General features: G+C 35.2%; 2 protein-coding genes across 3 annotated transcripts in view; one reads left to right on the top strand and one right to left on the bottom strand.

The window, feature by feature from the left end:
- LOC126883910 (uncharacterized) overlaps nt 1-24,798 on the bottom strand; it is a 132,748-nt gene extending 107,950 nt beyond the window's left edge. The window contains exon 1 of one of the 2 annotated variants that reach the window (XR_007697750.1): nt 24,568-24,798. The gene's annotated coding sequence lies outside the window, so the exon portion shown is untranslated. The remainder of the gene's footprint in view (nt 1-24,567) is intronic. The other variant, XM_050649624.1, reaches the window with a different exon arrangement.
- On the top strand, nt 10,369-11,178 carry LOC126883657 (uncharacterized). The gene has a single exon (XM_050649312.1). It carries the CDS (start codon nt 10,369-10,371, stop codon nt 11,176-11,178), a length of 810 nt encoding a protein of 269 aa, XP_050505269.1.
- Nucleotides 24,799-25,795: the final 997 nt, after the last annotated feature.

Here is a 25,795-nt window from a genome sequence, read left to right as displayed (position 1 = left end):
ACGATGGAACGACAACTTACTAGAGGCACATTGAAAAAACAGACAAAGTAATCTCTATACAAAAAGAAGAAGAAGAATATTTGTCATTCTACCTGTTATAATGACGGAGGAGTTATATTCGCGGACGGACGGATAGACAGCCTAGGTTAAATTTGTCACCTTTAGTATCATCCTTGGATATTAATATTTCCTTTGACGCCTCATTTGTCATTCTACCTGTTATAATTAACGAGGAGTTATACTCGCTGTCGGACAGATGGTACTAGGCAGTACCGTGGTCGAAAAATTGTTTAATAGTTATTTATGTACCAAGTCAGTAAAGTGGCTCTTTATCGAACGAGTCTGATATTACGAGCAGATGAAGCGAAGCGAGCAACAGACGCGTTCGATAAAGAGTATTGAGGTGGTGCGTACAAAATTGTATCGTCAATCATAAAAAACATTAACACTTACTTACAACTTTGAGGAATTTTTTTTTAATTTTAGACAAAATAAAAAATTCGTATGACAGTAATGACAGATGACTTTTGCACGATGGCCGGTTTTGATGTTTAATCGATAGGTATCAATATTGTATACCTACCTAATTACTAAATCTGTAAAGTTTTGACTTATTTTGTATGAATATAATTGCGAAATACTACAGAATATTACTTTTTGACACAAATTTTATTAATAAGATAAATTTTGTACAATATTTTTAATAATTAAAGTAAATAAATTTTAATTTCACTCAAATAAATAATCGATTGCTGCCATTGACCACTTACATTCAATCTCGGTTAATTTGATTAATAATCGCGGCAGGTAAAGTAACATTCTTCTTTCAATACAACAAAGTGATACTTTACTGCCGAAAATGAGGGCAAATGAGTACAATAATGAATGATTTTAGTGAAGTTTGGCGATAAACAATGATTTTAAACAAATTCGCAAAAATAATTTTTTCACTTCGTACAAATTTTTTTTAGATCCTTTGGGCCTTTTTTTCTTTAAAATTGACTGTTGTCGAGTTATTAGCGACTTAAAATTTGAAAATCGTCAAAATAACCATTTTCAATGTTTAATAACTCGGTTAAAGATAATTATTGTGAAAGTCGAGCGAGCGGCCGTGGAGTAACGGCATAATCGCTGGCCTCATACGCCAGTGCACGTGGGTTCGAGCCCTGCCAAAGACAAACCATTTTCATTTCCAATAATGATACGAGCCGTCTCACCGTGCCTCGGAGAGCACGTTAAGCCGTAGGTCCCCCTGCGCTAGTGTACATCGACACTAGTTACTTGAAACAGGGTTAAAGGTGTAATTGGCGCCGGAACTGTCCGAAAGGCAAAAATGCCATACGATATTATATATTATGAAAGTCAGAAACTAAAAAAAAAATCAAAGATTAAAGCTACCTCTATCAGATCCTGAAGACATTTTTGTCATTATTTCATTAATAAGATATTATTTTTAATTATCAACAATGAGCGCTAACCGTGTATTGAGGCGGCCGTCAATGTGAGTGCGAGTGAGATTCACCATTGGACGGCTGGAATGGTGCATCTCTTTAGCACTCACCATTGACGGCCGCCTAATACGCACTTGGCGCTCATTGTTAATAATTAAAGATAAAGCTTAGTAATAAAATAGTGACAAAAATTTCTGCTGGATCTTGTAGAGGGGGCTATAAACTTGGTCACTTTCTGACTTTCATAATAATGGATTTTAACCGAGTTATTAAGCCTTGAAAATGGCTATTTTCGCATTTTTCAAATTTTAAATCGCGTATAACTCGACAACAATCAATTTTAGAGAAAAATCACAAAATACCTTTTTTCTACGAGCATGCAAAAATGTCTACTTTCGCGAACGCGTTTTAGTTTAGAAAGTTTTACTTTTCCGCACGCGTGTTACTTTTCCGCACGCGTTTTACTTTTCCGCAAGCGTTTTACTTTTCCCTACGCGTGTTAATTTAGATATGTTAATATGGCCTTAAAGTAATTATAATACATACAATAAACTAATATTTAGATATTATTTACTAATTTATTTCAAATATATCTTATTGTGTTCATGTTTTAATGAAATTAACGAGAATGAACGAGAATTAAATTTAATGAAATTAAATTTAATGAGAATTCGATGAAATAAAATAATTTTGACATAATATTCGAAAGTCAAATCAGTAGACAATAACAGTGGTTTTGAATCGTCGTCATGGAAACCAAGATCGTAGTCATGCTAACCAATTATGCTGAAAGTTTGGTTTTGACAACCTTGTCAAAGAATTAATTTGTGTATGTATTTTCATATTAATTAAATTAATTGATTAGGATTTGGTCATTTTTTAAAGACTCGTAGAAAAAATATTGTTCCTAACGCTTGCAGAAGGTCTCTTTTCCGCACTCGACTGCTTGCCGAACTCCGCGTCATTCGGCAAACTGCAGTCGCGTGCGGAAAAGTATGACTTTCTGCACTTGTTAGGAAGATTATTTTGTGAAGTGAAAAAATTATTTTTGTGAATTTGTCTAAAAAAAATTGTTTAAACAATTTATCGATCAAGGTACTGCCCGACACCCAGTAGATTTGTTATAAGGACCTCTTTTTGAGTAAGTTTGTGCAAAAAATTCGAATCGGAGTAATTTACCTAACGCGGGCGAGGATACAGACTAGACTAATTTGAACATATTCAGTAACATTTAATTTCTAGAATCGGCTGTTTGTGTGAATCAGAATCAACTTTTACTAAATGGCATTGGGAAGAGTATACTTTTCCTAGTTGGAGTCTACTTTTACTAGTAAATGTTGAATATAAATCTTCATTTTATATTTATAATCAACTTTTACTGAAACCAGCCGTTAGAGTTGACTCCAACTAGTTGGAGTCAACTCCAACTGGATAATCAACTTGAACTGTAACATATATATTATGTATGGTTGCTACGGACGACGCGCGTTTTTTAAACTTTAACGCGCTAGAGCAATAGTGTGATCTTTTTTATCAAGTCTTCTTCTTCTTCTTCCTTCTTGTATATAGGCTTTAAAGCCTGCTTCTTCTTCAATATTAGCCTCCTAAATTGTTTAAGTTATCGCACCATCTTTTTCTTGGTCTGCCAATACTTCTTCGTCCATTTGGGGACTTACCTCGTACTATTCGTACTATCCTATCATCCTCTTCCATTCTACTAATGTGTTCGTTCCACTCCTGTTTCCGTTTTTTCACCCATCCATTTATGTCTTCTACATTGCATGATCTTCTTATATTTTCGCTTCTCTCCCTATCCAACAGACTTTTCCCTGATATTCGTCGGAGTATTTTCATGTCTGTTATTTCTAGTAGTCGTCTCGTTTTAGATGTGTCAGGTCTTATCTCCGCCGTGTATGTCAATATAGGTCTAATTGCTGCTTTATAGATTCTTGCTTTTGTGTCTTGTCTTAGGAGTTTGTTCTTCCAGATTGTGTCATTAAAAAATCTCGCCGCTTTACTTGCTCTTAAGCTTTGTTGTCGTACTTCCTCTTCAACATCTCCGTAACTGGTTATATCTATTCCCAGATATCTAAACCTTGCTTCCAGCTTTATTATTTTCCCATCAATTTCGATTTTACATCGAAGTGGGTATTTAAATGTTGTCATACATTTGGTTTTTTCTGCTGATATTATCAGCATTTTATTATCAGCATATTATCATTTTTATCAAGTAATTGTAGAAAAAATAAATTATGAACAAATTAGAACAATTTTCAAATGCCATTTTAGAGATGCCAATTTATCAATACATTTATCGAAAATATAGGTAGATACATAAAAATAAAAGTAGTGACACAGATTTATATTCTTTTGGGAACAACTGCGTTTTTGCAATTGAAAATATTTTTGAAATTTCTTTTTGCTTAATACTGGCATTGTTTAAGAAAGGATTCTAGTAATAGTCTGTCTGTGTATATAATATGTCTAGTTATACAATGATACTACTAACATAGCTCAACTTCTATAAAATAAAATAATTTATAGTGCTTATTTAAAACGCAAATAATTTTGCTAATTTGATTTTTAAATTTTTTATATTATAATTATTTAAATATATAGGAGGTCAAATTTAATTTAGTAAGTCTCATGTGAAAGATTTATCCTTCAACCTTGCAGCGAAAAATCCTAAAGACCTTCATTAAAATGTAAATTGCCTCAGCAGTTAAAAAGTAAATAGGGGAAAGTCGCCTATGATGGCATACCTAATTTTAACTCAATTTTTAAGCGTATTTAAAATTTTGTAAGCATTTTTGTGGTGCCAAATGATTCGAACTTAGCTACATTTTGAAGTTTGTACAATATAATATTGATTTTGAACGTTTTTTGCACGCTTATAATTTTTTTTTTGAATTAGCAAGTATGCCATCATAGGTGACACACGTTTCCTATGATGGCACACCATTTATTTTAAAACAAAAGAACTTAATTTTTATGTTTTATTACGAAAAATACAAAAATTAAAAAATAAATTCGTAATATTAATATTCCTTTAACTTAACTAAAATGTCATTAAGCAAATAATATTATTTATAAACACAATTCTCATAATATAAACTGTTTTACTTTTTTTCCACATCCGCACATTATGCATGGCACCATGAATGGCATGCCTGACACCGAATCCATATTTCTTTTGATTTAGATAGGGAGTACAGTTCATTACAATAAAAACAATCGATATCAGTGTTTTCGTCTTTAGATCATTCCAGAATTCCGCTTGCTCTTCTTCTTCTTAACTGCTATTTTTTCCACGAAAACTTTCTTCGAGACCCTTCTTGGCAGTTTTTTTCTTTATTAAATTGCATTTTCTTCTTACTTCTGTCTGAGCTTAAATCAGGTCTGGAGTAGAATTGAGCGTACCGTTCTTCCCACGTTTTCGCTTTTATTCATTTTCTGGTTCACTAGAGATTTATAATTTTATAATACTGGTCCTTATTTTTTGTACAAATGAAGGTCCACGCACATTAGATAGGTAGCTTTTGGCATTTTAATTTCAGATTTCGAAGATATTTAATCATTAGTATTTATATAGTGAATAATGGATGCTTATAAACGCTTTTCTTCTAGATTTTTTATAATGGCATACGTATGCCATCATTGGATACCCTGAAGTGTGCCATCATAGGCAAAAGTCGGCATTTTATTAAAAGAAGGCAAACAAACTCAAATCGAAAGATAACTTCAAAATAACGCACACAACAAACATAATATGTCTAACAAATATATTCAAGGCATTATTTAAGCTTTTCCTCTATTTACTGTACTGGATTCTCAATTTTAAATTTGTGTAATATTACAACGGAACTTGCCGAAAAATGTATAATTTTCCTACTCTCACAAAAAGCATCAGAGCAGCATAAACTTTATAGCTCTTAGGCCCACATATAAAATTATTATTTATAACCACACCGTTGAAACTTTTTGTACTTCTTATTTGGGTGGAGTCGGACAAATTTGGAGCTTAGCGCATTATGGCAGTGGGGCGTTTGTCTGTCAAGCGGTCACGAAGTTGTCAATTTTATGCAAGAAAAAAATTTATGACCACATTGGTCATTTTATTTTAATCAATGGTGTTTATCATATAAACAGTGAAAACAATTTTGTCGGACAAAAATATTGGGGCATATGACGCGTCGGACACGCTAAATATGTCAAATTTATAAAAATAATAAATTTATTACCACATGGATAATTCTAACGGTATCTACCATAAAACCTTTTTACAATAATGTGGTAACCTTGTCGGACAATTTTCACGGGGCATATGCGCAGTCGGATGCGCCGAAGATGTCAATTTCCTGGAATTTTTTTATTTATTACTAAAGATGTTATTTTTATTTTGTACTGTTTTTTACATGTGTAATGCATATTGGATCACTTGTCGGAAAAAAATAATGGGGCGTTTTGGTACAATTAAAAAAAAAGTAGGTAATTTTTATACATTTTTGACTTCATATTAAGTATATTACGTATTTTTCGGCTCATATTACCCGTATGTGCGCCAATGGTGAATATTAAATTCTTAACTGTAGTTAAAAAATGTGCAATAACTACCTCTTAAAACCCACCAAATTTCATTTGCATATCTCAACCGGTTTTAAAGCAATAAATAAATCGTCAGTTTGTCAGAAAAACTTCAACACCCCCTATCTCGGAAACCAAGCATTTGTGGACATACGTTTTTCTCGTAAAGCAAACTGACTTTATTTTGTCATGCAAAATTACTCCTTAAAGTTTGCCATACTTATTTAAAAACACCCTGTGTCTATGAAAAACATGGCTAGTTGTTAAAGTCCTTAACTTTTTTATTATCCAACATAAACGAATAAATGAAAAAACAGAATGTTGAGAAGACATGAGGCTATAGTTAGGTTTTAATTTTAGTATTTTATAGATGGTAGAATATTCCACAGGGTGATGCGAACTTTAAGAAAAAAACGCAGTTTGATTCATACACTAGGTTTGCAATGAAAAATTATGTGTGTACCAACAATATTATTACAGGGATATTGCTAAAGAATAAGGCACTAATGTATTGAAAAAATCACTTAAATCGGACAAGAGGTTTATAAAATACAAGCCATCAAAAATGACCCATTTTTAAGGTGGGCGATTAATTTTGGTCCAGAGTGTACATATACGGGGTGTTTGGTAAAGAATGGGCCATAGCTTAACCTTAGATTCCTGAGGTTAAAATAGGTCGATATAAGCTAACTTACCTTAGTACGAAAGTTGATAATAACCGAAATACAAGGTGACCAAGTTAAACTTTTATTTTATTTATTCTTGAATATTTCCTAACAGACATGAGATAATAACACGAAATTTGGTAAGCAGGGGTTTTTCGGGACAAGAAATCTATATTTGCCACCAAAAATGATATACTATCCAGAGGGCGCCACATACGCCTTTCAGCGCTCATTTAATAGGTTCATTTTTTTTTATTTCTCACTCTACATACTTTTTGAATCAACACTTATATTCTCTTAACATTTTTACTTAAAAAAGGTTACCACATTCATCTCGCTAAACTCAACCGTTTTCGAGATAAACGCCTATTAGTCCAGGGCTCATCTGTTTTGAGATGGACGTTGAGAGGTGACTCAAATTTTTTTGCAGAAATTGCTTAAAAATAACTCAAATAATAATATTTGAGTTATCCTCCCACTCAAAATGGTCCGGAACATTGTTTAAATAATCAAAATGTCAAAATATGAAGGAAAAATTCGATTTTTTTATTGGTTTCTTGAATATAACTTTAAAACTGTTCATTTCTGAGAAAAGTTGTACTGACATAAAAGTTGCGTAATTAAATTTCCTACAATATAGAATTGGTTAAAAATTTAAAAAATAGTCACCCTTGTTGCAAAATAGCAATACTTGCGAAAAACCCATACAAAAACAAGTATTCGCATTTTACGTTTTTCAACCATTTATGCTACACTTAGGACCTTCATATTTTACCCAGAAAAACTTTATGATATAGTAAAACAACACTGTAAATTTCATTAAGATCGGTTTAATAGATTTTGCAAAATAAATTTTGCAATCCAGCTTTCGCAAAAAAAAATTTATTTTTTAAAAATGTTGCAGGACTGAAAATAAAGCAGATAGTAAGTTGAATTTTTTTTTGCTTATAGAAGTGTACTGTACCTTTCATTTGCAATTTGCAAAATTAAAATCGAATAATTATCACGGCGTCAGGAAATTTTTTAAATAAACATTAATTTTTGGTGCTACGCGCAGGACAGCGGTGTTCGATTCACACAAGTTGATTTCACCAAAATTTCTTCTAATCTTTATCTAATATATTATTTTCTTACTCTATATTTTGTTTTATTTTAATATTTTAATTCCACAAAAATCAAACTAATTCTATTATTGTTTGTGAAATATTGTTTAAACAATTGCATATGTTTAAAAATAATAAACTTTTATTCTATAAGTTAAAATATATGAACAAAGAAAGTTTTTGCTAAAAAAAGTGTTATTTCAAAGGATAGAGTATGTGTTTTTATTTTGCAATAAACAAATTTATTTATTTATATCGAAATGTAATAAAAATTCAAATGTATCATTATCAAAGGTCATTGAAATGCCCAATCGGAGCAAACTATCCGCTGTCCTGCGCGTAGCACCAATAATTAATGTTTATTTAAAAAAATTCCTGACGCCGTGGCAGTTAATCAATTTTAATTTTACAAATTGAAAATAAAAGATACAGTACACTTCTATACGAAAAAAAAATTTCAACTTGCTATCTGCTTTATTTTCAGTCCTGTAACAATTAAAAAAAAGGAATTTTTTTGCGAAAGCTAGATTGCAAAATTTATTTTGCAAAATCTATTGAACCGATCCTAATGAAATTTACAGTATTGTTTTACTGTATCATAAAGTTTTTCTGGGTGAAATATGAAGGTCCTAGGTGTAGCATAAATGGTTAAAAAAAACGTAAAATGCGAATACTTGTTTTTGTATAGTTTTTTTCGCAATTATTGCTTTTTTGCAACAAGGGTGAATATTTTTTAATTTAACCAATTTTATATTGTAGGAAATTTAATTATGCAACTTTTATGTCAGTGCAACTTTTCTCGGAAATGAACACTTTTAAAGTTATAATCAAAAAACGAATAAAAAAATCGACTTTTTCATTCATTTTTTGACATTTTGATTATTTAAACAATGTTCCGGACCTTTTTGAGAGGGAGGATAACTCAAATATTATTACTTGAGTTATTCTCAAGCAACTTCTGCGAAAAATTTTGAGTCACCTCTCAACGTCCAAATGTACTAATATTTTTACAGATCCGCCCTGGTCTATATTAAGTCTGCGAGGCAATATAATTTTTTGCATAATATTGTAATTACAGCCGAAAAATAACTTTTTTTTTGGCACAAGCTTTTGCCATTCAGCCAGTCACAACTTTTTTAAGTTCTTCCTAAAGCAAAGAAAAGAAAGTAATTATCACAATACCTATTTAATTATCAGTAAGGAATAACATGGTTACTCGCTTCTCGTCTAGAAACCCATCAAGACATTAAATTAATACACACACTAGACTGGGTCACGGAAAGAAGGTTTTAAACAAATGGGGTAAAACAGAAAAATAATAACTTAAAACCATAAAGAATTTTAAAAATGTATCGCAATTTCTTCAAATGGAATTTGCGATGCACTGACATAAATATGAAAACTGGCACAATTATTATGGTTTCAAGATGATGTTTCGGGTGTAACTACAACGATATTATGCAAAAAATTATGTTGTGTCGCAAATTTAAAATGCGTCTATCTCAAAAACAGTTGAGTTTAGCGAGATGAATGTAGTATACATTTTTAAGTAAAAATATTAAGAAAATAAAAGTTTTGATTCAAAAAGTATGTACAGTGGGGGATAAAAAAATTGAACATATTAAATTAGCGCTGAAAGACGTACGTAGCGCCCTCTGGGTAATACATCATTTTTGTTAGCGAATTTAGATTTCTCATCCGAAAAAACCCCCGCTTGCCAAATTTTGTGTCGTAATCCCATGCCTGTCAGGAGATATTCAACAATAAATAAAATAAAAGATTCACTTTGACACCCTGTATTTCGGTTATTATCAACTTTCGTACTAAGGTAAGTTAGCTTAAATCGACCTAATAGAATAAAAAAATATTGGAATGGCCGGTAAATGAACTCGGATTGCTCTATTAAATTTAGCGTCGCAACCACTGCAACTACATAAACCATTTCGGCGATAATGGTCAAATGGATTATACTTATAGCGATACGCTTTAATTACTATTTTTGCTAATTGTAATTTTAATATTTTTTCTCAAAAACAAAACAACGTTAGTCATTCAAACTGCATATTCAAATACGAAGGTTATGGCCTTACCCTGTGACATCTGTTGTTCGTCTATGCGGCAACAAACTGCACCCTCATTAATTAAGTATTTTATCAGACAGTTAATGTGTCAACACTAGCTATGCATTCGAAATTGTTTTTCTTAAAACCGTAAAAGTAGACGCCAGACTTGATAGTGATTTATGTGAGCATCTGGTCAGGGGAAAAGGAATACAAACATTATCATCGTTTGTGGTTGCTTTCTTTAGTCACTACGCAGCATGCGAACCATTCACACATACCGACGCGACCCTCTCCGAGAGACCTAAACGAACACATTTTCGTTGCAAAAATAAAATTACCGTTTGTTTTATTATATCCATTTTTAATTAAATTCCGCAACTCACCCATCGGAATATTGGTGACCCTCGCGAGTATTTTAAACCGCCGCGAAAATTTAAAAAAGAGTTAGTGTTAATAATATTACATTTTTGCCGGTTTTTTTTAAATACAGTGAATATCGAAAATGACGGACGCTAACACCAGTACCAATACCAGTGCCTCAGTGGATCGGATTTCAGTTAAAATCCCACCTTTCTGGCCCAACGATCCTGAAATATGGTTCCTGCAAGTAGAAAACCAATTTACACTGGCAAATATAACAAGTGACGCAACCAAATTCAACTATATAGTTGCCAATTTAGACACAGCCTACATATTAGAAGTAAGGGACATCATTGTTTCACCACCAGCCACAGAGAGGTATGAAAAATTAAAATCAGAATTAATTAAGAGACTTAGTGCATCACAGCAACAAAAGATTAAAAGACTACTCGAGCATGAAGAACTGGGCGATCGAAGACCTTCGCAGTTCTTACGACATTTACAGTCTTTAGCAGGCACAACGGTACCAGAAAATATTGTAAGGTCTCTGTGGTTAGGTAGACTGCCAGCGTCTACACAGGCTATTTTAGCTACTCAAGCTAAAGCTAGTTTGGACGCAGTTGCCGAGCTAGCTGACACAATATCTGAAGCGATAGCTCCTAGGGCCCAAATTTCAGAAGCTTCTAACGCTCTTGAAAGTACCATAGAGAAATTGACAGCCGAATTAGCTGAAATGAAAATCCAGCTATCCAGCTTGTCAAATACTCAAGCACAAGCTAACACATACCGTCGAAACCGCAGCAACTCAAGAGGCAGACCTTATCCTAGAGACAGGAGCTACAGCAGGAAACGTAATAGTGATATTTGTTGGTACCACTACCGTTTTGGTGACCAGGCTCAAAAGTGCTCTCCTCCGTGCAAGCACCAGGGAAACGTCGCGGGCAGTCGGTAGATGCGGCATCCGATCGAAGCCCAAAGTCTCGCCGCCTTTACGTAACAGACTATGATACAAAAAGACAGTTTTTAGTCGACACCGGTGCCGATCTGTGCGTTTTCCCGCGGAAATATGTACGGGGTGCACGCGAAAAGACTTCATACGAACTATACGCGGCCAATGACACTAAAATCGCGACATACGGCTATGTGAACTTGACATTAAACATCGGACTACGGCGTGATTTTACGTGGCGATTCGTAGTGGCGGACATTTCAAAGCCCATTATCGGAGCCGATTTTCTTTCCCATTTCGCGCTCCTAGTGGACATTGCTAACCAGTGCTTAGTAGACAGTACGACAACCCTTCGAACAAAGGGACTCGTTAAAGAGTGTTTCGACGGCAGCATAAAGACTATCGCGGAAGCGTCGCGTTACCACGAACTGCTGCTACGATTTCCGGAAATCACGCGACCCGCCGGTATCGTGAAAGACATTCAACATCAAACGAAGCACCACATCGATACAACACCAGGTCCACCCGTTTTTTCGAAGCCTCGACGATTAGCACCTGACAAACTGCAATGGGCTAAAAAAGAGTTCGAAAATCTTCTACGGCTAGGCATCATAAGACCATCGAAAAGTAACTGGTCTACTCCACTGCACATGGTCCCGAAGAAAGGTGAGGAATGGAGACCCTGCGGAGATTATCGACGTCTCAACCAAAAAACAGTTCCAGATCGATATCCAATTCCGCACATCGAAGATTTCGGTCAGGCGCTAGCTGGTAAGACAATTTTCTCTACAATAGATTTAGTGAGAGCATACAACCAGATACCAGTAGCCACCGATGACATACCAAAAACCGCCGTTACCACACCATTTGGGCTGTACGAATACTTATATATGCCTTTTGGTTTACGAAACGCAGGACAGACATTCCAGCGTTTCATAGACGAGATTTTACGTGGTCTAGACTTCGCCTACGCCTACATCGATGACATTCTCATTGCATCAGAATCCAAAGAGCAGCATATGTCGCATTTAGAAGAGATTTTCAAAAGGCTCAAGCAGTTTGGCGTTGCGATAAATCCAGCGAAGTGTCAATTCGGCAAAAACGAGATTACCTTTTTGGGATACACAGTATCAGACGGAGGACTCACACCTCCACAAGAAAAAGTAGCAGCTGTACAGAATTTCACTCAGCCAAAAACAGTGAAAGACCTACGCAGATTTCTAGGTATGTTAAACTTCTACCGAAGGTTCATACCCAATGCAGCTGAGCTACAAGCACCACTACATGATGCCCTAAAAGGTAATGTCAAAGGAAAAGCACCAATCGAATGGACACCACAGCGAATCCAAGCCTTTGACGACTGCAAAAACAGTTTAGCTAACGCTGCTTTACTGAGCCACCCTGTAAACGATGTTGATATCTCCATCACTTGTGACGCTTCTGATTTTTGTGCGGGAGCTGTACTACAACAAAAAACGAATACAGGTATGAAACCTTTAGCTTTCTTTTCTAAGAAATTCTCACCTAGCGAAAAGAAATATAGTGCATACGACAGAGAACTATTAGCTATATATCTAGCCATAAAACACTTCAGACATATGATCGAAGGCAAGGACATAACGATATACACAGACCAGAAACCAATCACCTTCGCCTTTACTCAGAAGCTAGATAAATGTAGTCCTAGACAGTTTAGATATTTAGACTATATAGGACAGTTTTGCACTAACATTCAGCACATTTCTGGTTTAACAAATATTGTGGCAGACGCACTATCTCGAGTCGATAGCATCAAGAAAGATATCGACATCACTGACTTAGCTCTCGCACAAGAAACTGATCCAGAACTGCAAACTTTCTTAAGTGAGAAAACATCACTACAAATGAAGAAAATACGTTTTTCCGAGCAAAACGTGAGTTTGTACTGCGACATAGCAACATCTACAGCCAGACCATTTATACCGAAACCACTTCGAATGGCAATTTTTCGCACCATGCATAACCTAGCACATCCCGGAATCAACAGTTCTGTGAAGATGATCACACAGCGATATGTTTGGCCATCCATTAAATCAGATGTGAGGAAATGGACTCGAGCGTGTCTACAGTGCCAAAAAGCGAAAATATCGCGCCACATTGTTTCACCTAGTGGAAGTTATTTACCACCTTCCAGCCGATTCGAACATGTCCACATAGACATTATAGTGATTCCGATTTCAGAAGGAAACAGATACTGTTTAACATGTGTCGATCGTTTCACACGTTGGCCAGAAGCTTTCCCGATGCCTAATCAAGAAGCCGACACAGTAGCCAGAACATTTTTTTCTGGTTGGATAGCTCGTTTCGGCACTCCCAAGCGCATCACAACAGATCAAGGCCGACAATTCGAATCGCATCTTTTCAAGTCATTATGCAAATTAACTGGAACTTCCCATTTAAGGAAAACCGCCTATCATCCGCAAGCAAATGGTATGGTAGAAAGGTTTCATCGACAGTTAAAAGCAGCAATTCGATGTCATGAAAACATCCGATGGACCGAAAGCCTACCTTCAGTGTTACTGGGCATACGAGCAGCGTGGAGAGAAGATTTAGGTACTTCCGCCGCCGAACTCGTGTACGGAGAACCATTGTGTTTGCCAGGTGAACTATTGTTTTCGTCACAAAGAAACACCGACGACAATGCTCACATTTATTTAAAAACACTTCGAAACCATTTCGCAAACCTCCGTCCTACGCAACCGTCGCATCATGGATCCAAAAGTACCTTCATTTTCAAAGACATGAAAACCACCTCTCACGTTTTCATCTGCCGTGATACAATCAAAAGCAGCTTAGAAAACCCATATCACGGTCCTTTTCCAGTTGTTAAGCGAGATGACAAGACTTTTTTAGTCCGGGTAAACGGGACTTTGGCTTCAGTACATGCGACCATCTTCACACACTAAAGCTCCTAATGAAAAAAGTTAACGAGTACAACTTACCAATCTGCTTAGCATTTATAGATTACGAAAAAGCTTTTGACAGCATAGAATTATGGGCTATTGAGGAAGCACTAGTCAATAGCAGAATCGATTCTAGATATAGGATATTAATACATAATATATACAAACATGCTGAAATGGTAGTCACGATGGATAACGACATGAAAACTAGGCCAATCAAAATCAACCGAGGAGTAAGACAGGGAGACACCATATCTCCAAAACTATTTACTGCCGCACTTGAAGACATCTTTAAATCATTAAATTGGGAAACAAAGGGACTCTCGATAAATGGAAAGTATTTAAACCACCTAAGATATGCAGATGACGTGGTACTAATAGCCGACAGCTGGAAAGAACTGCAGGTGATGATCGATGAGCTTCATAGAGAATCCTTAAAAAAAGGACTAAAAATGAACTTGAGCAAAACTAAGCTAATGTCTAACAAAGATGATCAACCAACGATAACCATCCAAGGAACAAAAGTGGAACATGTAAAAGAATATATATATATCTAGGTCAGAATATCAAGGTAAACAAAGAAAATCAAACTACCGAAATAAGCAGACGAGTAAGAATGGGATGGGCTGCATTCGGAAAACTCTCATATATACTAAAAGACAAAAAGATACCACAATACCTTCGAACCAAAGTGTTCGATTCTTGTATCCTTCCCGTTCTCACTTACGGAGCTCAAACCTGGACATTCACAAAAATGAACATGGACAAGATTAGAAAAACTCAAAGAGCCATGGAACGACAGATGCTTGGTATCTCACTAATAGATCGGCAAACAAACGAAGCAACCCGAAACAAAACAAAAGTAAGGGATGCCGTGGAACAAGCGGCTAAATTAAAATGGAAATGGGCTGGACACAACGAACGTCTCGAAAATGGTAGATGGAGCAAGGAAGTTGGAAACTGGCGACCGTACGAAGCGAAGAGACCAAGAGGAAGACCTCAAATGCGCTGGAGCGATGACATCAGAAGAGTCGCAGGACCAATGTGGAAACGCCTCACACACAACAGAGATGAATGGCGAGAAATGGGAGAGGCCTTTATTCGACATTTCGAATAGAAAAAAAGGCTATATATAAACGGGAAGGAATCAACAATTTCCATAGACAGATTGAAACCTGCTTACGAACTTCACGACTCTACCCATCACGAAACAAAAGAAATGACCAGCAAAAAAAACAAAAACAGACCGAAGAGGAAAGCAAGATTTACTGGAACTTACCAAGAAAATGTTAGTTCCAAGTGAATCAAGTGATTTTTTTCTTTCTCCTTGTATAAACTTTGCATTATTTTTTTTTCCTATTTTCAATTTTCATTATATGTAATTTGTATATATTATATATTATCTATCGTTTTATCTCTATCGTCTATTATATTATCTATCGTATTATATATTATCTATCACCATCGGAATATCAATTCCAATAATTAGATCATATCCTCGACCCAGGTGGAATCTTAGAAAAGCAAACTGGAAGAAGTTCTCTGAACAACTAGACCGGACCTTGAGCTGGGTCCCTCCAACCAGCAAACATTACGAGAGGTTTGTGGGCGCAGTAATAAGCACTGCCAAGAAAACCATCCCTAGGGGGTATCGCAAAGAATATGTGCCTGGATGGACTGAAACATGTGAAGACTTATACACGAAGTTTCTCGAAAGTGGTGACCGAGAAATAGCCGATGAGCTTTTACACAACATTGATACAGCTAGACGCCAAAAATGGACAAAGACTGTCGAAAACCTTGACTTCAAAAAATCAAGCCGGCAGGCATGGTCCTTGTTGCGGAAAATTGGAGGAGCTAACCAGCTGGAATCCACAGAGTCTAAAATGTCTCCTAACAAGGTTGCCTCCCATATAGTATCTCTATCCAGAGCTCCACGAGATCGAACACATACTACCAACGTGAAAAGAGACTTAAGGGAATTAAAACAAATGAACAGAACGAACTCCGAATATTCAGCAAGAATACTTATTTCTGAAATCACACATGCGCTGAAAGAAATGAAATCAGGTAAAGCACCTGGCTTTGATGGTATCCATCCAGAGTTCTTGATACACAGTGGTGCATACACGAAACAGTGGCTTGCAATGTTCTTTAATGATATACTTCAGTCAGGTAACATTCCTTTCTCACTTAAGCGAACAAAGATAATTGCAATTCCGAAACCGGGCAAATCAAACGATAAGCCAGAAAACTACCGCCCCATAGCTCTACTCAGCATGGTATATAAACTATTAGAAAAGCTTCTCCTCAACAGAATTAGTCACAGGATACTAGAAAATGTCCCCATTGAACAAGCTGGTTTCCGCCCTCATCGAAGCTGTACGGACCAAGTGCTGTCATTAACAACTTTTATAGAAGCTAGTTTTCAAAAGAAACAAAAGACAGCAACAGTATTTATAGATCTAACAGCAGCATATGATACTGTTTGGAGACAGGGATTAATATATAAACTGGCCCGCATTATCCCCTGCAGAAAGATAATTAACCTCATTGACAACATGCTGACCAACAGAGCCTTCCAGGTTATAATGGGAAAGGAGACGAGTAGACAGATGAAACTTAACAATGGTCTTCCACAGGGTTCTGTCCTTGCCCCTTTACTTTTCAGCCTCTATATTGCTGACATGCCTGAAACCGAATCTCGGAAGTTTGGATATGCTGACGACTGGGCCCTTGCAACAAGCCATCAATCTTTAGAAACTACAGAAATCACTCTCACGAATGACTTATCCATCCTCAGCGAATACCTTAAGAAATGGAGACTACAGCCAAGTACTACAAAAACTGAAGTATCAGCTTTTCATCTAAACAACAAGTTGGCAAACAGAGAATTGCGAGTGTATTTTAATAACAAGCTGTTAAAACACAATAAATACCCGAAATACCTTGGGGTTACTCTAGACAGAACGCTCACATTCAGAGAACACCTGACGAAAACAGCAGCAAAATTGAAAACACGCAACAATATAATACAGAAACTCTGCGGCACTACATGGGGGTCCACAGCATCAACATTAAGATCCTCTGCTCTTGGCCTGATATATCCGGTGGCAGAATACTGTGCTCCAGTGTGGCTAAATAGCAGGCATACCCACCTGGTCGACACCCAACTAAACCGTACTATGCGTATGATAACAGGCACAATTAAGCCCACCCCTACAATGTGGCTACCTACCCTTAGTAATATAGCACCACCCAACCTACGCCGCGAACATGCATTGGTTAAAGAATATAACAAAATAATGGACAGTCGCCAGCTTCTAGTCCACAACGACATCCCCGATATTCTTGGAAACCGTCTCCGATCCAGGTTACCCCCTCTACAATCTGCTCAAGCATTGCAGCAATCCAACTTTGACTTAAATACCCGATGGAGAGAAGATTGGGAAAGTAGGACAGATCCGCATTACCATAGTCTACCGGACATCATAGGAAAACCTGGCGAATTTGAACGTCCCCGTAAGATTTGGGCAGCCCTTAATCGAATTCGAACAAACTGTGGAAGATGCGCCGACTCCCTCCACAGATGGGGTAAACTCCCCTCGCCTTCTTGTGACTGCGGCGCTGCAAGACAGACGATCAGTCACATTGTTCAGGACTGCCCACGCAGAGCATACACAGGCGACCCTATAGACTTTGTAATGGCAACCGAAGGGTCAATCGAATATATAAAAAAATTGGACATCTGTTTGTGATGCATTGTATAATGCATAAATCTAAATATATTCTGTGATATACAGTGGAACCCCGATAAGTCGGCCCCCGATAACCCGGAAGTCCGGCTAACCCGGACCGATTTTCATCAGATAAACATTTTGATTTTCAATATTTTGTATTTTTCAATTTAATTGTGGCTTATTTCCAATCAAAATAGTTAATTATCAGACAATCCTTTCAACAATAAAAGTGTATGTAATATAATATTTGAGAGATAATGTGTCTAGACTCTCTGTGTCGTGTACTTATGTGTGTAATTTGAACACGAGATTAAAAATTACTCATAGTACACGCCGCAGAAACAACAGCCAGCTGTCTGTAGTATCTATTCCTTGTTATTTCAAACTGTCAGCATTGTTTAGGAAAGACTATTTAAAAAATTCTTTTATAAACAATGGTCTTTAGTATTGTGTGTCTTGTATTGTTTGGGTTTGGTGTTTTTTTTAGAATTGTAATGAGTAGGTAATATGTACTGTGCATATTTATAAAAATATTTCATGTTATTTCAATTCTAACGGAGTTTATCTGTAAGTATACCGTATTTTATTAATTTTTACCATATTCTCCGGCTATCTCGGATTTTCGATAACCCGGATCGGTCGTGGTCCCGATTAATCCGAGTTATCGAGGTTCCACTGTACTTAAGCCATACGCTAAATAAAAATAAAATCTATCGTTTTAGTCTCTCAGAAGGGGGTGTATAGCGATACGCTTTAATTACTATTTTTGCTAATTGTAATTTTAATATTTTTTCTCAAAAACAAAACAACGTTAGTCATTCAAACTGCATATTCAAATACGAAGGTTATGGCCTTACCCTGTGACATCTGTTGTTCGTCTATGCGGCAACAAACTGCACCCTCATTAATTAAGTATTTTATCAGACAGTTAATGTGTCAACACTAGCTATGCATTCGAAATTGTTTTTCTTAAAACCGTAAAAGTAGACGCCAGACTTGATAGTGATTTATGTGATCATCTGGTCAGGGGAAAAGGAATACAAACATTATCATCCTTTGTGGTTGCTTTCTTTAGTCACTACGCAGCATGCGAACCATTCACACATACCGACGCGACCCTCTCCGAGAGACCTAAATGAACACATTTTCGTTGCAAAAATAAAATTACCGTTTGTTTTATTATATCCATTTTTAATTAAATTCCGCAACTCACCCATCGGAATATACTTTTGGAACTAGATACCTTCTAATCGGTATAACCGATTTTGTTCACTAAATATGAGTTTGAAACGTATTGAGAAGTAGTGTCTGATGCATCCAAGGTCAAGTATGATAACTGAAGGTATTATAGGAACTACTGAGCTTGAAAAACCGCTTTTCCCATAGGAAATAGATTTGATCACATTTATGAAGGCTATAATTTAAAAATTCGAATTTTCCCAGATATGAAGTATACATCGTTAGACGCTTCTAGAGTCCTCCTCAGTTATTGGCGCAATTCGTAGGTTGAAATTTTGAGTAATTGTCGAAAAACCAAAATTTTCAAAGTTTAGTTTTTCAGTTTTTCAGCTGTACTGAGCCGTGTGTATCTCTGATCCTAACCACTTAGGCATTATTTGAAAGCTTAACTCAACGCTATTAATTTGGTGTATTTGCGGTTTTCCTGTCTCTCCTTGAACCTAAGATATATACCTCCAAAAAATATGCCGTTTTGTACCTACCAAGTCCTATAGCTGGCTTAGGGGTGGTCGAAAGTCACAAGCTACACCGGTTCTGAATCGGCCCTGACCCCCTCTTGAAACATTGAAAAAAAATTCAGATCGGTGTAACTTTTCCACAAACATACACACATACAACGTTTTCCCCTTTATAAATAGAAATTGAATAAAATTTCTGAGATCGGTAACTTTTGAATGGTATAACCAATTTTCAAAATTAAAAATGCTTTGGAAAGGTAATGATCAGTACTATAAGAAGCCGTAAAGGTCAGACTTAAATTTTCGAAATTTTTGGGAGTTTTTGTGAAGAGAACGAAAAACAGACCCTAAATGGGAAGTGCCGTAAAATCCACACCCTTGACCAAAATGGATGGTTGACATATGGATGGGCGAGTCTTTTCCTATACTTTAAGATTGGATTTGGCCCAATTTTTTCAATTCTGTCACATTTAGAAAATCGAAAATTTCTTGTATATATAGTGTCGCATGTACGGGAACAGCCGTTCTCTGGGATATAAAAAATAATAAGCATCAATGAGGCCAAAGCGAACTATAAACAATTTTTCTCGGTTTTACATAGATCAAACTGAAAATTTGTAGAAATACTCCTTATAATATTTATACGGGCGTAACGTAGAGAACTTTCCAAAATTTTAGAAAAATTTTTGGAAATTTTCCCTCGTCGGAAATTTTTTTAAAAATTCGAAAAAAATAACTACAGAACGACGTTTGTCATTGTTCGGGGAGTATGTGCACAAATTTTCAGATCATAATTTTTCCTAAATTTTCCCTCTTGTCGGAACATTTTTTTGGAAAATTTTGGGTACAACTCTACGTCATGCCCTTTTAAGTGTTGTACTTAGTGTGTGTACCAATTTTTAGCTAAATTGATTCAAATGTAACCCAGAAAAACTGTTTTAAAAAATTAGTTGACAATACCTACTCGTCGATAGCCTAAAAGAATTAAGTTTTCTGTTCGTTTGCCCCAACATTTTTGTCAGACAATTACATTTTTTGTTTAAGAATGTAATTACGTATAACTTACTACGTTTGTCGGAAAAATGGTTGAAAAGATAAGGGATGCACGAACCCAGCATAGTTTAAAAGTTTATTACCCAGTTTATTAATAAAAATTAAATTTTTTGTCCGACTTTCGATTTGTCCCAATATTTTTGTCAGTCACTTAGATTTTTTGATTTTGAATATAACTACATACTTAAAACCTCCTACTTGTGTCGGAATTTTTTTTTAAATTCGAGAAAAAAACTACAGAACGATGTTTGTCATTGTTCAAGGAGTATGTACACAAATTATCATATCAAAATTTTTCTAAAATTTTCCCTCTTGTCGAAAAAATTTTTTGGACAATTTTGGGTACAGCTTTACATCATACCCTTTTAAATATTTTACTGAGTGTGTGTACCAATTTTCAGCTAAATCGATTCAAAAATAACCGAGAAAAACTGTTTTAAAAATTTTTTTGATAATACCTCCTCGTCGATAGCCTAAAAGAATTAAGTTTTCTGTTCGTTTGCCCCAACATTTTTGTCAGACAATTACATTTTTTGTTTAAGAATGTAATTATTTATAACTTACTACTTTTGTCGGAAAAATGGTTGTAAAGATAAGGGAGGCACGAACCCAGCATAGTTTAAAAGTATAGTTTATTAATAAAAATTAAATTTTTTGTACGACTTTCGATTTGCCCCAACATTTTTTAGGACACTTAGATTTTTTGATTTAGAATATAACTACTTATAACCTGATACTTGTGTCGGATTTTTTTTAATTCGAGAAAAAAAAACTACAGAACGATGTTTGTCGTTGTTCACGGAGTATGTACACAAATTTTCAGATCAAAATTTTTCCAAAATTTTTCATCATGTCGGAAATTTTTTTTGGAAAATTTCGGGCACAACTCTACGTCACGCCCTTTTAAATGTTGTGCTTAGTGTATGTACCAATTTTCAGCTAAATCGATTCAGATGTAACCGAAAAAAAAAAAACTGTTTTAAAATTTTTTTTGACAATACCTCCTCGTCGAGAGCCTAAAAGAATTAAGTTTTCTGTTCGTTTGCCCCAACATTTTTGTCAGACAATTACATTTTTTGTTTAAGAATGTAATTATTTATAACTTACTACTTTTGTCGGAAAAATGGTTGTAAAGATAAGGGAGGCACGAACCCAGCATAGTTTAAAAGTATAGTTTATTAATAAAAATTAAATTTTTTGTACGACTTTCGATTTGCCCCAACATTTTTTAGGACACTTAGATTTTTTGATTTAGAATATAACTACTTATAACCTGATACTTGTGTCGGATTTTTTTTAATTCGAGAAAAAAAAACTACAGAACGATGTTTGTCGTTGTTCACGGAGTATGTACACAAATTTTCAGATCAAAATTTTTCCAAAATTTTTCATCATGTCGGAAATTTTTTTTGGAAAATTTCGGGCACAACTCTACGTCACGCCCTTTTAAATGTTGTGCTTAGTGTATGTACCAATTTTCAGCTAAATCGATTCAGATGTAACCGAAAAAAAAAAACTGTTTTAAATTTTTTTTTGACAATACCTCCTCGTCGAGAGCCTAAAAGAATTAAGTTTTCTGTTCGTTTGCCCCAACATTTTTGTCAGACAATTACATTTTTTGTTTAAGAATGTAATTACTTATAACTTACTACTTTTGTCGGAAAAATGGTTGTAAAGATAAGGGATGCACGAACCCAGCATAATTTAAAAGTAGGTATAGTTTATTAATAAAAATTAAATTTTTTGTCCGACTGTCGATTTACCCCAAAATTTTTGTCGGAAACTTAGATTTTTTTGATTTAGAATATAATTACTTTTAACCTCCTACTTTTGTCGGAATTTTTTTTAAAAATTCGAGAAAAAAACTACAGAAAGATGTTTGTCATTATTCAAGGAGCATGTACATACATTTCCAGATCACAATTTTTCCAAAATTTTCCTCCTTGTCGGAAAAATTTTTTGAAAAATTTTGAGTACAACTCTACGTCATGCCCTTTAAATGTTGTACTTAAATTTTCAGCTAAATCGATTCAAAAGTAACCGAGAAAATCTGTTTAAAAATTTTTTTTACAATACCTCCTCGTCGATAGTCTAAAAGAATAAAGTTTTCTGTTCGTTTTCCCCAACATTTTTGTCAGACAATTACCTACATTTTTTAGTTAAAAATATAATTACTTGTAACCTACTACTTTTGTCGGAGAAAATGGTTGTAAAGATAAGGGATGCACGAAGCCAGCATAGTTTAAAAGTATAGTTTATTAATAAAAATTAAATTTTTTGTCCGACTTTCGATTTGCCTCAATATTTTTGTAAGTCACTTAGATTTTTTGATTTAGAATATAACTACTTATAACGTCCTACTTGTGTCGGAATTTTTGTTTAAATTCGAGAAAAAAAACTACAGAACGATGTTTGTCATTGTTCAAGGAGTATGTACACAAATTATCAGACCACAATTTTTCCAAAATTTTCCTTCTTGACGGAAAATTTTTTTTGGAAAATTTTGGGTACAGCTCTACGTCATGCCCTTTTAAATGATGTACTTCGTGTGTGTACCAATTTTCAACTAAATCGATTCAAATATTACCGAGAAAAACTGTTTTAAAATTTTTTTTGACAATACCTCTTCGTCAATAGCCTAAAAGAATTAAATTTTCTGTTCGTTTGCCCCAACATTTGTTTAAGAATATAATTACTTGTAACCTACTACTTTTGTCGGAAAAATGGCTGGGAAGATAAGTGCTGCACGAACCCAGCATAGTTTAAAAGTATAGTTTACTAATAAAAATTAAATTTTTTCTCCGACTGTCGATTTGCCCCAATATTTTTGTCCGACACTTAGATTTTTTTATTTAGAATAAAATTACTTATAACCTCCTATTTTTGTCGGAAAAATGGCTGTAAATAGGGCCGGCGTAGCCGAGTGGTAGTGTGCTAGGCTAGCGTGCCGGTGGTCCGGAGTTCAAATCCTACCGCCGGCAAGAACAACTAGACATTTTTAAAATGCTTATAGGCCCCAGATTGACTCAGCCTGAATAAAATGAGTACAACTCCTTGTACCTTGGGTAAAACCAGGGGTAATAATAGGCGGTTGAAGCGTAGCACTGGCCCTGTTACCTTCCTTGTATACCGTAGGCCCTAGATATAGCAGACTACCCTGCTATACTCCCAAAGCCACGTGAGCGGTATAAAACGGGAGACTATTATTATTAAATGGTTGTAAAAAGGTTTTATGGTAGATTCAGTTAAAATTATCCATGTGGTAATAAATTTATTTTTTTCATAAATTTGACATATTTAGCGTGTCCGACGCGTCATATGGCCCAATATTTTTGTTCGACAAAATTGTTTTCGCTGTTTATATGATAAAAACCATTGATTAAAATAAAATGACCAATGTGGTTATAAATTTTTTTCTTGCATAAAATTGACAACTTCGTCACCGCTTGACAGACAAACGCCCCACTACCATAATGCGCCAAACTCCAAATTTGTCCGACTCCACCCAAATAACAAGTACAAAAAGTTTCAACGGTGTGGTCATAAATAATAATTTTATATGTGGGCCCAAGACCTATTATATGAAACTGAAACTACAAACCGACTATCTAGCATATACTAATACATTAGTTTTCAGAATAAGTGGGCTGTGTTTCAAAATACACTCACTATGCCATCATAGGCACTATGCCATCATTGGCGATTTTCCCCTACATAATTTGCAAAAATGACCCCTTTTTAATTATTTAAACAATGATCGCCTTATATAATTTGGATACTTTCTTGAAAATATCTTTTGTACTCACCTAAACTTTGATATAAAATTTGTTTCAACCTGTACGAATTTACATTTTGATTAACGTGTAGTGTACCGTATTTTACTAGTCTATTATAGGAGAACGTGGCCATTATACCTACTTAAGAATTTAATAAAGTTACAAAACATATAAAAATACTTACGTGCTTCTAGCTGTCCCACTACACCAAAACAACAATCAGAATAATCACAAAATTAACATATTTTACCTAACTACAACTAAACAATCAGTTAAAACAAGGAGATGTTATAAGCTCTTAGGAATAATATTTTACCTACAAGTTCAACAGTAGGTAGATATCGACGATGTTAGTGAAGATGTTGTTTTTTGTTACTGGGAATTCTACTCTACTCCTTTTGCAGTCAATGAATGCCAACAAAATTATTTAAAATAGAATGTGTTCTAAATCTTCGTCAAGAGGTACCTCGTAGGTACCCAACAGAGCAAATTTTATTCTTTGGAAAAACCCGTTTCTACGGCGTCACAAGTGGGGCGGCATAATCAGTAAAATCAAAATACAAATTGAAATTGAACCATTCAATAATTAAAAATATATATAGGATCAAGTGTCAACGGAAAGTATAAATACTATATCCACAGAGAACGACAGTTCTCACCAGTGGCGCACAACACCCCTACAAGCGACACTATATATACACGAAATTTTCGATTTTCTAAACCTGACTGAATTGAAAATTGGGCCAAATCCCATCTTAAAGTTTAGGAAAAGACTCGTCCATCCATATGTTACCTCTCCATTTTGGTCCAAGGGTGTGGATTTTACGGCCCTTCCCATTTAAAGCCTGTTTTTCGTTCTCGTCCCCAAAACTCCCAAAAATTTCAAAAATTTAAGCCGGACCTTTGCGGCTTCTGATAGCACAGATCATTACCTTTCCAACGCATGTTTAATTTTGAAAATCGGTTATACCATTCAAAAGTTATCGAGCTCAGAAATATGACTCAATTTTTATTTAAAAAATGGAAAATGTTTGTGGATATGTATGTATGTGTGTGGAAAAGTTACACCGATCTGAATTTTTTTTTCTGTGTTTCAAGAAGGTGTGAGGGCCGATTCAGAACCGGTCTAATTTTTGACTTCTGACTACCCGTAAGCCAGCTAGAGGACTAGGTAGATACAAAATAGCATATATTGTGGGCGTATATATCTTGGGTTCAAGGAAAGACAGGAAAACCGCAAATACACCAAATCAATAGGGTTGAGTTAAGCTTTCAAGTGGCGCCTAAGCGATCAAGCTGAGACATACACACTGCTCGCCATTTCCAAAAAACTGAAAAATTAAACTTTGAAAATTTTGGTTTTTCGACAATTACTCAAAATTTCAACCTACGAATTGCGCTAATAACTGAGC

This window comes from Diabrotica virgifera, chromosome 4 (genome assembly GCF_917563875.1).
Source record: "Diabrotica virgifera virgifera chromosome 4, PGI_DIABVI_V3a".
In the NCBI taxonomy this organism is placed as follows: Eukaryota; Metazoa; Arthropoda; class Insecta; order Coleoptera; family Chrysomelidae; genus Diabrotica; species Diabrotica virgifera.
The sequence above is the reverse complement of the archived record's forward strand: the minus strand, read 5'-3'. Positions and strand labels throughout refer to the sequence as shown.